Source organism: Sphaerodactylus townsendi, linkage group LG05, assembly GCF_021028975.2.
Source record: "Sphaerodactylus townsendi isolate TG3544 linkage group LG05, MPM_Stown_v2.3, whole genome shotgun sequence".
NCBI lineage: Eukaryota > Metazoa > Chordata > Lepidosauria > Squamata > Sphaerodactylidae > Sphaerodactylus > Sphaerodactylus townsendi.
Window position 1 is genome coordinate 126395680 of NC_059429.1, and position 14348 is coordinate 126410027.

The window sequence follows — 14348 nt, forward strand, 5'->3', positions numbered from 1 at the left end:
TTCCCTGGAAATCTCCCTCTGTAGTTGCTGGTCTAGGAAGTAGGGTGGCGGAGTCCTGGGTGGGGTTATTTTAAGGTAATATTTATTGGAGTTTTAATTGTTGTATTTTATTAATGGTGTTTTAATTGTGTGTTTTTTTAATTGATGCAAGCCGCCTAGAGCCAAGCTAGTATGAGACAGGGTATAAATATAAATAAATAATAGACCAGTGGTATGAATTATCAAGAAAAATGCTTGAGACCGGAAGCATTCTGTATTGGGCCATTAATAAGCTCATTAACCGCAAAACAAAAAAAATCAACAAAAGATCTTAGGGAACAAGAAGTCTTTGTTGCTTGGCAGGCTCAATGATGCGGCTGGCCTCCAGCTGTTCGGGCCCTGCGAGATCGTGGTGAGTTCCACAGGGCCTGTAAGATTGAGTTGTTCCACCGGGCCTTTGGCGAGACCGGCCGCTGAGTGGAGTGCCCCCTCTTGTTTGCTCCCTTACGTCAGGGGGCCCTTAACATCGATGGGACCCACCGTTCCTCCCTCTTGGGGAGGGTTTTAAATATGGGCTTTCGCTGGACGCCTTCTATTGTACTAACCGCTGTTTTTAAGGGGATTTTAAAGCGATTCTAGTAATTCTATGTTGCAGTTAATAGAGCTTAGTAATTCTATTTTATAATTAATGGAGCTTGTATAATGTGTAATTTATTTATCTGTATCTAGTTTTGCTCCCTTTGTCTGATTGTGCTTATGGTGAAACTTTATGTTGTATACTGCCCAGAGCCCCCTGGGGATAGGGCGGTATAGAAAACTAAATAATAAATAAATAAATAATCTGCAAGTGCAGGGAGGTAGCTTCAGCATCACGGTGCCACAACAGGAAGTTCCCTATCCCTTAGAACTGCCCATCGTACTTCAAGAGTGAGGGTACACCCAACAAGGCATCAAGCTCTTAACTTACATATATCTTTGTATGGTGGTAGGTAGCCCTTCAGTACCATAATTCCTGGCTGTCTCGGGCTTCCTAGAAGAAGAAGAGTTTGGATTTATGCTCTGTAAAGAGACTCAAAGGGGCTTACAAGCTCCTTTCCCTTCCTCTCCTCACAACACATATCTTGTGAGTTAGGTGAGGCTGAGCGAGTTCACAGAGAACCATACTTAGACCAAGGTCACCCAGCAGGCTTCACGTGGAGGAACGGGGAAACAAATCCAGTTCACCAGATAAGAGTCTGCAGCTCATGTGCAGGAATGGGGAATCAAACCCGATTCTCCAGATTAGAATCCACCGCTCATAACCACTAAACCATACTCCCTCTTACAGATATATATTATAGATAATATACCGGTAGGTAGACATTATAGGTAATATATAGTTGGCTCTTACAGGCTTATATTATAAGTAAGTATTATAAGTATTATATCCGTAATTATTATAAGTATTATAAGAGCAGCAGTGGTGTAGGAGGTTAAGAGCTCATGTATCTAATCTGGAGGAACCGGGTTTGATTCCCAGCTCTGCCGCCTGAGCTGTGGAGGCTTATCTGGGGAATTCAGATTAGCCTGTGTACTTCCACACACACCAGCTGGGTGACCTTGGGCTAGTCACAGCTTCTCGGAGCTCTCTCAGCCCCACCTACCTCACAGGGTGTTTGTTGTGAGGGGGGAAGGGCAAGGAGATTGTCAGCCCCTTTGAGTCTCCTGCAGGAGAGAAAGGGGGGATATAAATCCAAACACTTCTTCTTCTTCTAATATATAGTTATAGGTGACCATGGTTCTTGAAAGACAGACTTTGGTTAAATAGTATGTACTCTCTGTAGTTCACTGTTAATATTTCAGAGTTCAGTGGCTGAGCAACAGATTAGAAAACTGCAGATACGAGCATCCCTTTTTACTCAGCCGGCTGTAAAGAAGGCATGATCGGGTTCAATAACACCCTGGGTCACATTGATTGCTTTGAAAGAGTGCTTATAGCCATAAAGATCACAGACAGTCACTACAAGGTTTACATAAAGCACAGCTTTGTGACCTTGCTTTTATTCAGGAATGTTAATGATCTTTTTCTCTCTCGGAGGCTGCCATTATCACATCTTTCATTATATTTCGAGAATGCACTTCAGTTACTGTGGCAATGAGAACGGCATAAGAGGATAGAATAGTTTTCTGGAGAGCTATTGTAGAAAGTCCTTCAAAACAACCTTGAACATGCTTGTTGGTTTAACAGCTGAGTTTCACAAGCCAGGACGTCTCTAGAAGACCACTGGAAAGAAGACGAAGTTTTCTTATTGTGGTGGGTAGGTCTGTGCTCAGATGAAACGTGGGCAAGAACGGGCATAAGCTGTTGTGATCGATTTTTCCACACACAGGTCTCTGACACAATCTACACACGCATATAATTTGTTGCATGGAAGTAGGTTCTGTTTAGGGAATTCGTAATATGTGAAGGGATCCAAATCACAGCTGAAATCTGTGGAACAAAAATGTAGAAGGGTTTGGATTTATGCCCCTCGTTTCTCAACCTTAAGGAGTCTCAAAGCAGCTTACAGACTCCTTCCCTTACCCTCCCCGCAGCGGACACCTCGTGAGATAGGTGAGGCTGAGAAGTGAGAGAACTGTGACTGGCCCAAGGTCACCCAGCTGGAATGTAGAAGTGGGGAAACAAATCTGGTTCTCCAGGTTAAAGTCCACCGCTCTTAACCAGTACATCATTCTGGCTGATCCATTTGTTAGCACAACAGAAAATAGGAAAATCACTACACTTCAGGCTACTGATAGAGGCATGTATACAGTGACATGCACAATGAGTGGTTTAATAAAGTATGCAAAAGCACAGTGAACCCAAAAAAGCCAATTGGGAGCAATATTCCAAAGGTCCAGGTTGACTGTGAAGAAGTCTTGAATTCAACCACTAAAGAGTCCCATGTAATAATTCTCTAACTCAACCACTAAAGAGTCCCATGTAATAATTCTCTAACTCGACCGCTAAAGAGTCCCATGTAATAATTCTCTAACTCAACCACTAAAGAGTCCCATGTAATAATTCTCTAACTCAACCGCTAAAGAGTCCCATGTAATAATTCTCTAACTCAACCACTAAAGAGTCCCATGTAATAATTCTCTAACTCAACCACTAAAGAGTCCCATGTAATAATTCTCTAACTCAACCGCTAAAGAGTCCCATGTAATAATTCTTTAACTCAACCGCTAAAGAGTCCCATGTAATAATTCTCTAACTCAACCGCTAAAGAGTCCCATGTAATAATTCTCTAACTCAACCGCTAAAGAGTCCCATGTAATAATTCTCTAACTCAACCACTAAAGAGTCCCATGTAATAATTCTCTAACTCAACCACTAAAGAGTCCCATGTAATAATTCTCTAACTCGACCGCTAAAGAGTCCCATGTAATAATTCTCTAACTCAACCACTAAAGAGTCCCATGTAATAATTCTCTAACTCAACCACTAAAGAGTCCCATGTAATAATTCTCTAACTCAACCACTAAAGAGTCCCATGTAATAATTCTCTAACTCAACCGCTAAAGAGTCCCATGTAATAATTCTCTAACTCAACCACTAAAGAGTCCCATGTAATAATTCTCTAACTCAACCACTAAAGAGTCCCATGTAATAATTCTCTAACTCAACCACTAAAGAGTCCCATGTAATAATTCTCTAACTCAACCGCTAAAGAGTCCCATGTAATAATTCTCTAACTCAACCACTAAAGAGTCCCATGTAATAATTCTCTAACTCAACCACTAAAGAGTCCCATGTAATAATTCTCTAACTCAACCGCTAAAGAGTCCCATGTAATAATTCTCTAACTCAACCGCTAAAGAGTCCCATGTAATAATTCTCTAACTCAACCACTAAAGAGTCCCATGTAATAATTCTCTAACTCAACCACTAAAGAGTCCCATGTAATAATTCTCTAACTCAACCGCTAAAGAGTCTCATGTAATAATTCTCTAACTCAACCACTAAAGAGTCTTATGTAATAATTCTCTAACTCAACCACTAAAGAGTCCCATGTAACAGTTCTCTAACTCAACCACTAAAGAGTCCCATGTAATAATTCTCTAACTCAACCACTAAAGAGTCCCATGTAATAATTCTCTAACTCAACCACTAAAGAGTCCCATGTAATAATTCTCTAACTCGACCGCTAAAGAGTCCCATGTAATAATTCTCTAACTCAACCACTAAAGAGTCCCATGTAACAGTTCTCTAACTCAACCACTAAAGAGTCCCATGTAATAATTCTCTAACTCAACCGCTAAAGAGTCCCATGTAATAATTCTCTAACTCAACCACTAAAGAGTCCCATGTAACAGTTCTCTAACTCAACCACTAAAGAGTCCCATGTAATAATTCTCTAACTCAACCGCTAAAGAGTCCCATGTAATAATTCTCTAACTCAACCACTAAAGAGTCCCATGTAATAATTCTCTAACTCAACCACTAAAGAGTCCCATGTAATAATTCTCTAACTCAACCACTAAAGAGTCCCATGTAATAATTCTCTAACTCAACCACTAAAGAGTCCCATGTAACAGTTCTCTAACTCAACCACTAAAGAGTCCCATGTAATAATTCTCTAACTCAACCACTAAAGAGTCCCATGTAATAATTCTCTAACTCAACCACTAAAGAGTCCCATGTAATAATTCTCTAATTCAACCGCTAAAGAGTCCCATGTAATAATTCTCTAACTCACTAAAGAGTCCCATGTAATAATTCTCTAACTCAACCACTAAAGAGTCCCATGTAATAATTCTCTAACTCAACCACTAAAGAGTCCCATGTAATAATTCTCTAACTCAACCACTAAAGAGTCCCATGTAATAATTCTCTAACTCAACCGCTAAAGAGTCCCATGTAATAATTCTCTAACTCGACCGCTAAAGAGTCCCATGTAATAATTCTCTAACTCAACCACTAAAGAGTCCCATGTAACAGTTCTCTAACTCAACCACTAAAGAGTCCCATGTAATAATTCTCTAACTCAACCGCTAAAGAGTCCCATGTAATAATTCTCTAACTCAACCACTAAAGAGTCCCATGTAATAATTCTCTAACTCAACCACTAAAGAGTCCCATGTAATAATTCTCTAACTCGACCGCTAAAGAGTCCCATGTAATAATTCTCTAACTCAACCACTAAAGAGTCCCATGTAACAGTTCTCTAACTCAACCACTAAAGAGTCCCATGTAATAATTCTCTAACTCAACCACTAAAGAGTCCCATGTAATAATTCTCTAACTCAACCACTAAAGAGTCCCATGTAATAATTCTCTAACTCAACCACTAAAGAGTCCCATGTAATAATTCTCTAACTCAACCGCTAAAGAGTCCCATGTAATAATTCTCTAACTCAACCACTAAAGAGTCCCATGTAACAGTTCTCTAACTCAACCACTAAAGAGTCCCATGTAATAATTCTCTAACTCAACCGCTAAAGAGTCCCATGTAATAATTCTCTAACTCAACCGCTAAAGAGTCCCATGTAATAATTCTCTAACTCAACCACTAAAGAGTCCCATGTAATAATTCTCTAACTCAACCGCTAAAGAGTCCCATGTAATAATTCTCTAACTCAACCGCTAAAGAGTCCCATGTAATAATTCTCTAACTCAACCGCTAAAGAGTCCCATGTAATAATTCTCTAACTCAACCGCTAAAGAGTCCCATGTAATAATTCTCTAACTCAACCTAAAAGGGAGTCCCGTATGAAAATGAATTCTCTAACTCAATCGGCTTAAAGAGTCCCATGTAATAATTCTCTAACTCAACCACTAAAGAGTCCCATGTAATAATTCTCTAACTCAACCGCTAAAGAGTCCCATGTAATAATTCTCTAACTCAACCACTAAAGAGTCCCATGTAACAGTTCTCTAACTCAACCACTAAAGAGTCCCATGTAATAATTCTCTAACTCAACCACTAAAGAGTCCCATGTAATAATTCTCTAACTCAACCGCTAAAGAGTCCCATGTAATAATTCTCTAACTCAACCACTAAAGAGTCCCATGTAACAGTTCTCTAACTCAACCACTAAAGAGTCCCATGTAATAATTCTCTAACTCAACCGCTAAAGAGTCCCATGTAATAATTCTCTAACTCAACCGCTAAAGAGTCCCATGTAATAATTCTCTAACTCAACCGCTAAAGAGTCCCATGTAATAATTCTTTAACTCAACCGCTAAAGAGTCCCATGTAATAATTCTCTAACTCAACCGCTAAAGAGTCCCATGTAATAATTCTCTAACTCAACCGCTAAAGAGTCCCATGTAATAATTCTCTAACTCAACCGCTAAAGAGTCCCATGTAATAATTCTCTAACTCAACCACTAAAGAGTCTCATGTAATAATTCTCTAACTCAACCACTAAAGAGTCTCATGTAACGTGAGCTTTTTTGGCTTTGTTGCACTTCTATCTTCTTTATTAAATCACTCATTGTGCATGTGCCTGTATCAGCAATCCAAAGTGCGGTGCTTTTCAACCATGATCCATTTGTTAGGACAGTGTCTAGATCAGGGGTAGGGAACCTGCGGCTCTCCAGATGTTCAGGAACTACAATTCCCATCAGCCCCTACCAGCATGGCCAATTGGCCATGCTGACAGAGGCTGATGGGAATTGTAGTTCCTGAACATCTGGAGAGCCGCAGGTTCCCTACCCCTGGTCTAGATGTACCTACTTCTTTTAGTCTGATGAGCGAGATCAAAAAAACACTGAGTGCCAGGGCAGTTATGTTCATGTGTAAGTACCAGTTAAATACACATACATAAATACTGTGTTATCTTCAGAATTCTGCCCTATGATGGGTACATGAAGCCTTGTTCTGTGCATGCCTAGTTTAGAGCCAAGCTAGGCATGACCACATCCTCGAGTCCACCACAGGGCTGCCTCTGACATTTTACGGAAGAAAGTCCCTCCGTTTACAAAAGCCCAGGGCTTCCTGTCATCCTTTCACACTGTTTTCAAAGTCCAAATTCCCAGCACTGGGGCTTTTAAAAACAACATGTGTAGTATTGTCGAAGGCTTTCACGGCCGGAATCACTGGGGTGCTGTGTGGTTTCCGGGCTGTATGGCCGTGTTCTAGCAGCATTCTCTCCTGACGTTTCGCCTGCATCTGTGGCTGGCATCTTCAGAGCATCTGATAGTGGGAAAGCAAGTAAAGTATATATATCTGTTGGAGCGTCCAGGGTATATATACCCCACTGGCTTTACTACTACCATCAGATCCTCTGAAGATGCCAGCCACAGATGCAGGCGAAACGTCAGGAGAGAATGCTGCTAGAACACGGCCATACAGCCCGGAAACCACACAGCACCCCAACATATGTAGTAGTTGATTTATTTTCAGTCATTGTCCAGCAAAATACAAAGGGTTAAAGTAATACAAATACTGATTAAAACAGATGATAAAATACAATTAAAGGGCATTAGAGAATTCAGGACACGAACACAGAATAATAAAGACAGTGTCCAGTTAATAATAAGAGAAAATTAACTGGCACAACCAGTAGAGCTCTGTCAAACCTTCCTGCTTTTGCTAGAGATCCAGGCAAACTTGGCAACAGCATACCCTGTTTCCCCGAATATAAGACATCCCCTGAAAATAAGACGTAGTAGAGGTTTTGCTGAAGTGCGAAATATAAGGCATCCCCGAAAGTAAGACGTAGCAAAGTTTTTGTTTGGAAGCATGCCCGACGAACAGAACATAGAAAAATAAGACATCCCCTGAAAATAAGACATAGCGCATCTTTGGGAGCAAAAATTAATATAAGACACTGTCTTATTTTCAGGGAAACACGGTATGTTAGTTGTTTATTAGGATCTGATAACAATATTTTGTGGATAGGGGAACAGGTGCTCCGCCCACCACGGGCCCACGCATCAGGGCCCCCGCAGCTTTTGTATACCTGGAGAATTTCATCCCTAAAACGGTGAAGGCTTTCTGTGGCGGACTTCCAGATAATTGCATAACTCCAGCACTTTAACTCACATATGCCTCCATGGTTTTTGCTCAGCAATTATGTCGAAATTGCAGCTTTGAAAAGGCCGTTTTTACACAAACGAAAAAAAACTATTATCTTTGAGACGTCCTTTCGTACAAGCAGAAGCGAACCCATTCTTTTAAAAGTTGGTCTCTGAACCGTTTACAAAGTCCTGTGAAACGTTCAGTGGTTGCTTTTTTCTGGCAACGTTGGTCATGCTTACATTTTAATTTGCATTCCACAAAGTTTCTTAAGCGCCTTATGTACTTATCTGTTGTAATCTCAGTTCCATTTTGTTTTGAAACGCTATCTTAAGGAGCTTAGCAGCTCTACCTGTCTGTAATAATAGTGATAATATTTGTTAAGCATCCAAACAACTGGGCACGGTACAGAACACATGAGAAAATGGGTCCAGGTAGATTTGAAATCTGATGCGTATAATGAAAACAAAATAATTAAAAGCTGGAGGAAGAAAAGGAGAATCTCAGAAATAAAACCATTGCAATTTAGCCACCAGGTAGCTCAGATAGATGAGTTCTGAGGCGTATTTAAACAGTGGAAGATTATAACTTCACTGAACATCAGTTGTTAATAATTTCATTAAAAATGCAATATGGACAAAAGTTCAGAGATGAATTGAAGGAATAACTTTGAGTTTAATTTAAGAAGTAGTGTTGCTTTTTATATCCTAGTTTTCTTCATCAAAAGAAGTCCTCAAAATAAGCTTAAAAATTCCTTCCCTTCCTCTCCATAAGAACATAAGAACTAGCCTGCTGGATCAGACCAGAGTCCATTTAGTCCAGCACTCTGCTACTTGCAGTGGCCCACCATACAACAGATACTTTGTGAGGTGGGGGGACTGAGAGAGTTCAGAGAGAACTGTGACTATCCCAAGGTCACCCAGAAAGCTTCATGTGGAGGGGTGGGGAATCAAACCCAGTTGTCCAGATTAGAGCCCGCTCCTCTTCGCCATGTTGGCAACCCTGACCCCACATAACAAAAAGACCACCAGAATAAATAATGTAGATTTGACTCCCTCTCCACTCTACTTCGTGTATCGTTCCTTCCCACCATGAGGTAGGCTAGGCTGAGAGACAGTGACTAGCCCATGGTCAACTTCTAGAGTTATTGGTGGGTCCTGGCTGTCATTGGGGAATTGCCAAAAATATGTCCTGTTTCTTTTTTTGAAGTGTTGAATCTTCTTTTGCAGTGGACCAACAAATCAAATCCTTGGCTTCCGTTCTCCCAGTATATCGAGGTGCCAGCGGAGGAAAGGGTGGGAGCAAAAACTGTTACGGTTCGGCGGGTGACTGCACTTACATTAAGGTAAGCAGCTATTTCTTCTTCTTGGAGGGTGTACGAATTGTGTCAGATCCTTCTCATGCCTAACGTCATTCTTGCGAGAGAGCTTGTTGAACTTGCTGGCATTGTAGGCGCAGAAGGCATAAGGAGAATATACTCTGTGAAAAAGCAAAGGTTTTCTTCTTGCCCCCCATTACTTTCTTTCTGTAAAGGGGAGTTGGCAACCATAATGTAGCTGACCAAAGTAAAGATGCAGGCTTGAGAATCTATTCTTTTCTTGTTACTAGGCAAGCTTGATAGCCCAACAGAATGCCCCTTGTTCAGAGTTATACAGAATGTGCAAACTCAACTGTTTTAAGGTCTCACTGTTCCCGACTAGATACCTTGAATTTGCCCTTCTTCTAGGAGACAGAAGAAAGAAACTTATGAAAATGTTTGGAAGGCTTTTTGTCTCTAGGAAGAGAGGGGCAACAAAAGGCAATAGAGATAAGAAAAGAAACAGGACCCCTACCAGATTCATCTATGCGTCAAAAGAATCAGGTGCAGAACACCTTCCAATAAGGGTCTTAGACATCCCCAAATGTTTTGGGAAAAGGGAAAATCTCCACCTTTCTGTATGACTGATTGATGATGTGGGCATTTTGGGGTGTATTCTTTTCTGCCATTTTGAATGTAACCTGCTATAATGCTATAAAAGTAAGAGCACGCTGCCATTTTGACTAGGCTCCTCTGATACTATTTTTGCCCCAGTTGGCTGAATAAAATTCAAACTGATTTTATTCTTTATCGGCTTGAGCTTTCTTGAGCTTCTCTTACTTTATTGGTTAACCCGTGTTAACAGCATGATGTCCGGGGTCTCCGTTTGCACACGGGCTCGAGCAAAGTACAGAACGCTGATCTTCTGTTTTGCTTAGATGGCTGTTATCGTTTCCAGGTTCCCATTGGCACTGTGGTGAAAGAGGATTGCAGAGTTGTGGCTGACCTCAACCAGCACGGGGAAGAATACGTTGCCGTCTACGGGGGTGCTGGAGGGAAAGGCAATCGTTTCTTCCTGGACAATTACAACCGGGCACCCATGACAGCCACTCCAGGAGAACCAGGTCAAGAAAGAGTACTGCATTTGGAACTAAAGACTATGGCCCATGCAGGGATGGTGAGTGTGCTTTGTTTCCAGAGGTGGGAAGAAAACTTTTTTATGTCCGGAAAGAATCTCCATAACTTTTTGGGAGAATGCAGATTGTGTTAAAATTCAGTATTCGAGATAATTAGCTTTCCTCCCCTACTTCTCGGCTTTTGGGCATCTTAATTAGACCCACAATTCATCTTGTAGAAAGAAGACAGTGGAAAGCTAGAATCAAGATTATGTAACAGTGATTGTACTGTTTGAATAGCAGGAAACAGTGTTTTTATGTTTTTTTATTTAGCAACTGACTAATGTGTCACGAAAGATACATAGAGACTTGAGAAAGCAGCAAACTGGCAAAACGGAATCACAGCGCTTTCTGTTGGCTGCTCCTCGAGACACGCTATTTGTTGTTTCTGGTGGGTTTTCTGGACTGCGTGGCCGTGGTCTGGTGGATCTTATTCGTAACGTTTCGCCTGCAATACAATACAATACAAAACCTTTATTGGCATCACAAGATATAATACAGAGGGAAGTCTGTTGCACACCGTGTCCTTCAGAGAGGGAACAGACTTCCCTCTGTGATACACCTCTGAAGATGTCAGCCACAGATGCAGGTGAAACGTTACGAACAAGATCCACCAGACCACAGCCACACAGCCCAGAAAACCCACCAGAACCAGTTGAATCCGGCCGTGAAAGCCTTCGACAATACATTGTACTATTTGTTGATGTCACGTCCCTTGTTTTGTTGAAATATTGTACATTGCTGTCTATTGTTCAGACCAATTGTACTGTGGTTGTATTGTGGAACTTTACTACATCGTGCAAAAAAAAAGACACAAACTTCAATTGCAGTTACATCATATTTATGGTTCACTTGTGTTTTTTCACACATAGGATACACTGTACTTATTTGTTGGCTATTCTCATCCTTCCTTTATTGAACTGACATGCAGGGGTGCGGCAAAAGGGAACTGGTATTCTAGACATTAACTTGATGAAAATTTATGCAGGGTTTTTTTTTCCTAGACCCCCCATGATTACTTAGGGTATATACGAAAGTACGCGGCGCTTTCTTTTTCACAACCCGTCTGTGGGATTTGATGGATTGTGGCAACTCGTAAGGCAGTAGGGTGGGTTTACTAGCGATGGATGCCCTTCAGAAAATCCAGATCGGACTCTTGACTCTGAACCTCTTAATTCCAGGTGGGATTCCCTAACGCTGGGAAGTCGTCCCTGTTACGGGCCATCTCCAATGCAAAGCCCGCGGTGGCAGCTTACCCATTCACAACCTTAAATCCTCACGTCGGCATCGTCCACTATGAAGGCTACGAGCAAGTTGCAGGTGCGGTTTCGTAGGACTTCGCTATTACCGCCGAATGCTTTTTGATTGAGGGGTTAACATTTCTTTGTGAAAGGGTATAAACAAATGGCTGATACTTCTATAAAACTGACTTCTGTGCAGTGTCTCCTGTAGTCCTTGTTATACTTGGACACCCTAGTCTTCGATACCCTGGTCAGTGGTCTTGAGCTCATGGGTTGGGGACCCTCAAGCAGCTCACAAGATCCAAGAGATCCCCCCCCACTATTGTTGTTGTTCTAGGGCAGGGGTCTGCAACCTGTGGCTCTTCAGATGTTCATGGCCAATTGGCCATGCTGGCAGGGGCTGATGGGATTTGTAGTTCATGAACATCTGGAGAGCTGCAGGTTGCAGTCCCCTGTTCTAGGGCATAGGTGTCAAACTCATGGCCCTCCAGATGTTATGGACTACAGTTCCCATCATCCCCTGCCATCACGATGCCGGCAGGGGATGATGGGAACTGTAGTCCATAACATCTGGAGGGCTGCAAGTTTGACACCTGTGTTCTAGGGAAAGTCCTTCTGCCAAAGGTTATGTGTAGCAATTGTGGGTGTCATGTTCTCCCCCTCCCCATCTTGTGACCCCTCTCAAAACTGTCAGAACTGTACCGCTTAATGTTGCCGTGTTCTGTCTCCCAACCCGTTTGCAGTTGCCGATATCCCTGGCATTATAAAAGGAGCCCACCAAAACAGAGGCCTGGGTTTCGCCTTCCTGAGGCACATCGAGCGCTGCCGCTTTCTCCTGTTCGTGCTGGATCTCTCTGTGCCGGAGCCGTGGACTCAGCTCCAAGACATGAAATACGAACTGGAGCAGTACGAAGAAGGCTTGTCGAAGAGGCCGCACATTGTCATTGGAAATAAGATTGATCTTCCCCAGTCAAGGAGCAATTTACCTCTGCTGAAGGAGCGAGTGCAACACAGAGTCATCCCCCTCTCTGCTTTGACAGGAGAAAATCTAGAGGAATTGTTCTCGCATCTCAAAGAACTGTATGACGATTATGTAAAAACCGAAGAAACACAGAAGCAAAAACCTCTAAAGTGGTAGCTGGCAACAGATCTGCGAATTTAATTGCATTTAGGTGGAAGAGAGAGGGGGAAATGTGTATGGTTTGTAGTCTCGTGCCTGGTGACTATAGGATTTTCTTTGCTCTCCAGGCCTAAAGGTACACTGAGAAATAAGTTAGGATGTTGTGAGTTTTCCAGCTTGTGTTGCCCCAGTGTTCCAGTTGTATTTTCTCCTGACGTTTTGCCTTCATCTGTGGCTGGCATCTTCCTGAAACATCCAGTGAAACGTCAGGAGAAAATACCACTGGAATACAGCCATGCAACCCGGAAAATCCACAACATCCTAGTGATTCCGGCCACGTTCCTTCTGGTTTGGACGCGAGAGGAAAGAGAGTTCTTAAACAGCCTGGAAAACCCACAACAGCCAATTCTTAAACCATTCTTCAGTTGATCCGGTTTCACCAAACGTGGGCTTCAGTGTACAGGAAGGAAATACCATCATGGTATGGTTGTAACCACAGTTGAATTCTTGACCCAACCCTGGAAATTGCATTCCTGGTCAAACTGAGGGCGGAACCAGATGTGTGGGTTTTTAAAGAGTTGGGTTCGCTGCAGCCACAGGGAATGGCTCTTAAAAAGTCCATTTGAGCTCAGAATACCACCATGGCTGGGAGGAAGAGCCCCTGCCAACCCCCCCCCCCAAATCCCCCCAGCTGTTTTTCCATACTGGAACAGCCTGGTGGGGGGGGGGAAGAGTTATTTCCCCATATTTGCTGCTTCACGTTGAGTATTCTGTGCAGGTGGACGAGCCAAAACAGGAAAATAATCCTCCGACCGCTATTTCAGTATGGGAGCTTGTGGGAGGGGAAGCCCCTGCAGTGGCATTTCAAGCCCAAATGGGCTCTCCTTTTTTTAAGATATTGTTTAAAGCAGGAATGTCAAACTCGTGGCCCTCCAGATGTTCATGAACCACAATTCCCATCAGTCCCTCCCAACCTAAGCATTCAATATACTGGCAAGGGCTGATGGGAATTGTAGTTCATGAACATCTGGAGGGCCAGGAGTTTGACACCTGTGGTTTAAAGCCATTCCACCTGCCTTGGCCCGAGGGAAATCAAACCCATTTCTGTTAAAAAAAAAACCCTGCACATTTAGTTGAGTGCTGAGCTACCAGATATAGAACTTCTGCCGCTCCCTGCATTTAATCCATTCCCCTCAACGATCGGAGCGTACCCACCGACTCCTCCTGATAAATTCATCTCACAGCTTCCTCTGTTCCATTTATCCAGATTCTTTCGGTGAGAGGAACTGAGTAACGTTTGCCATAAAACGTTCAAGTCCCGGCGAAGCACAATAAAGAACTGTGCCTTTAAAAAAACAACAACGCTGTCACGTAAAATTACTTTTTTCTGACTTCGATTAGAAATGTAAATGGTAATTGTGGTCTAGCTTTCTTTCTGGAAGCACTGGATGAAAATGTTAAAATAAATCCTCTGAGCCCTCGAGTTCATGCGGAGTAAAACATTTAAATAAGTGTTCTTCAGAGCCTGGTTTTTCTTTTTCTTTTTTA

The 14348-nt window shown here is 42.3% G+C and overlaps 1 protein-coding gene across 1 annotated transcript in view; it reads left to right on the forward strand.

The window, feature by feature from the left end:
- MTG2 (mitochondrial ribosome associated GTPase 2) overlaps nt 1-13711 on the forward strand; it is a 35425-nt gene extending 21714 nt beyond the window's left edge. Inside the window, exons 4-7 of the mRNA XM_048498476.1 lie at nt 9197-9312; nt 10223-10441; nt 11621-11759; nt 12424-13711. Of these exons, the coding sequence (XP_048354433.1) occupies nt 9197-9312; nt 10223-10441; nt 11621-11759; nt 12424-12818 (869 nt within the window). The 3' untranslated portion in view covers nt 12819-13711. The remainder of the gene's footprint in view (nt 1-9196; nt 9313-10222; nt 10442-11620; nt 11760-12423) is intronic.
- The last annotated feature ends 637 nt before the right edge of the window (nt 13712-14348 follow it).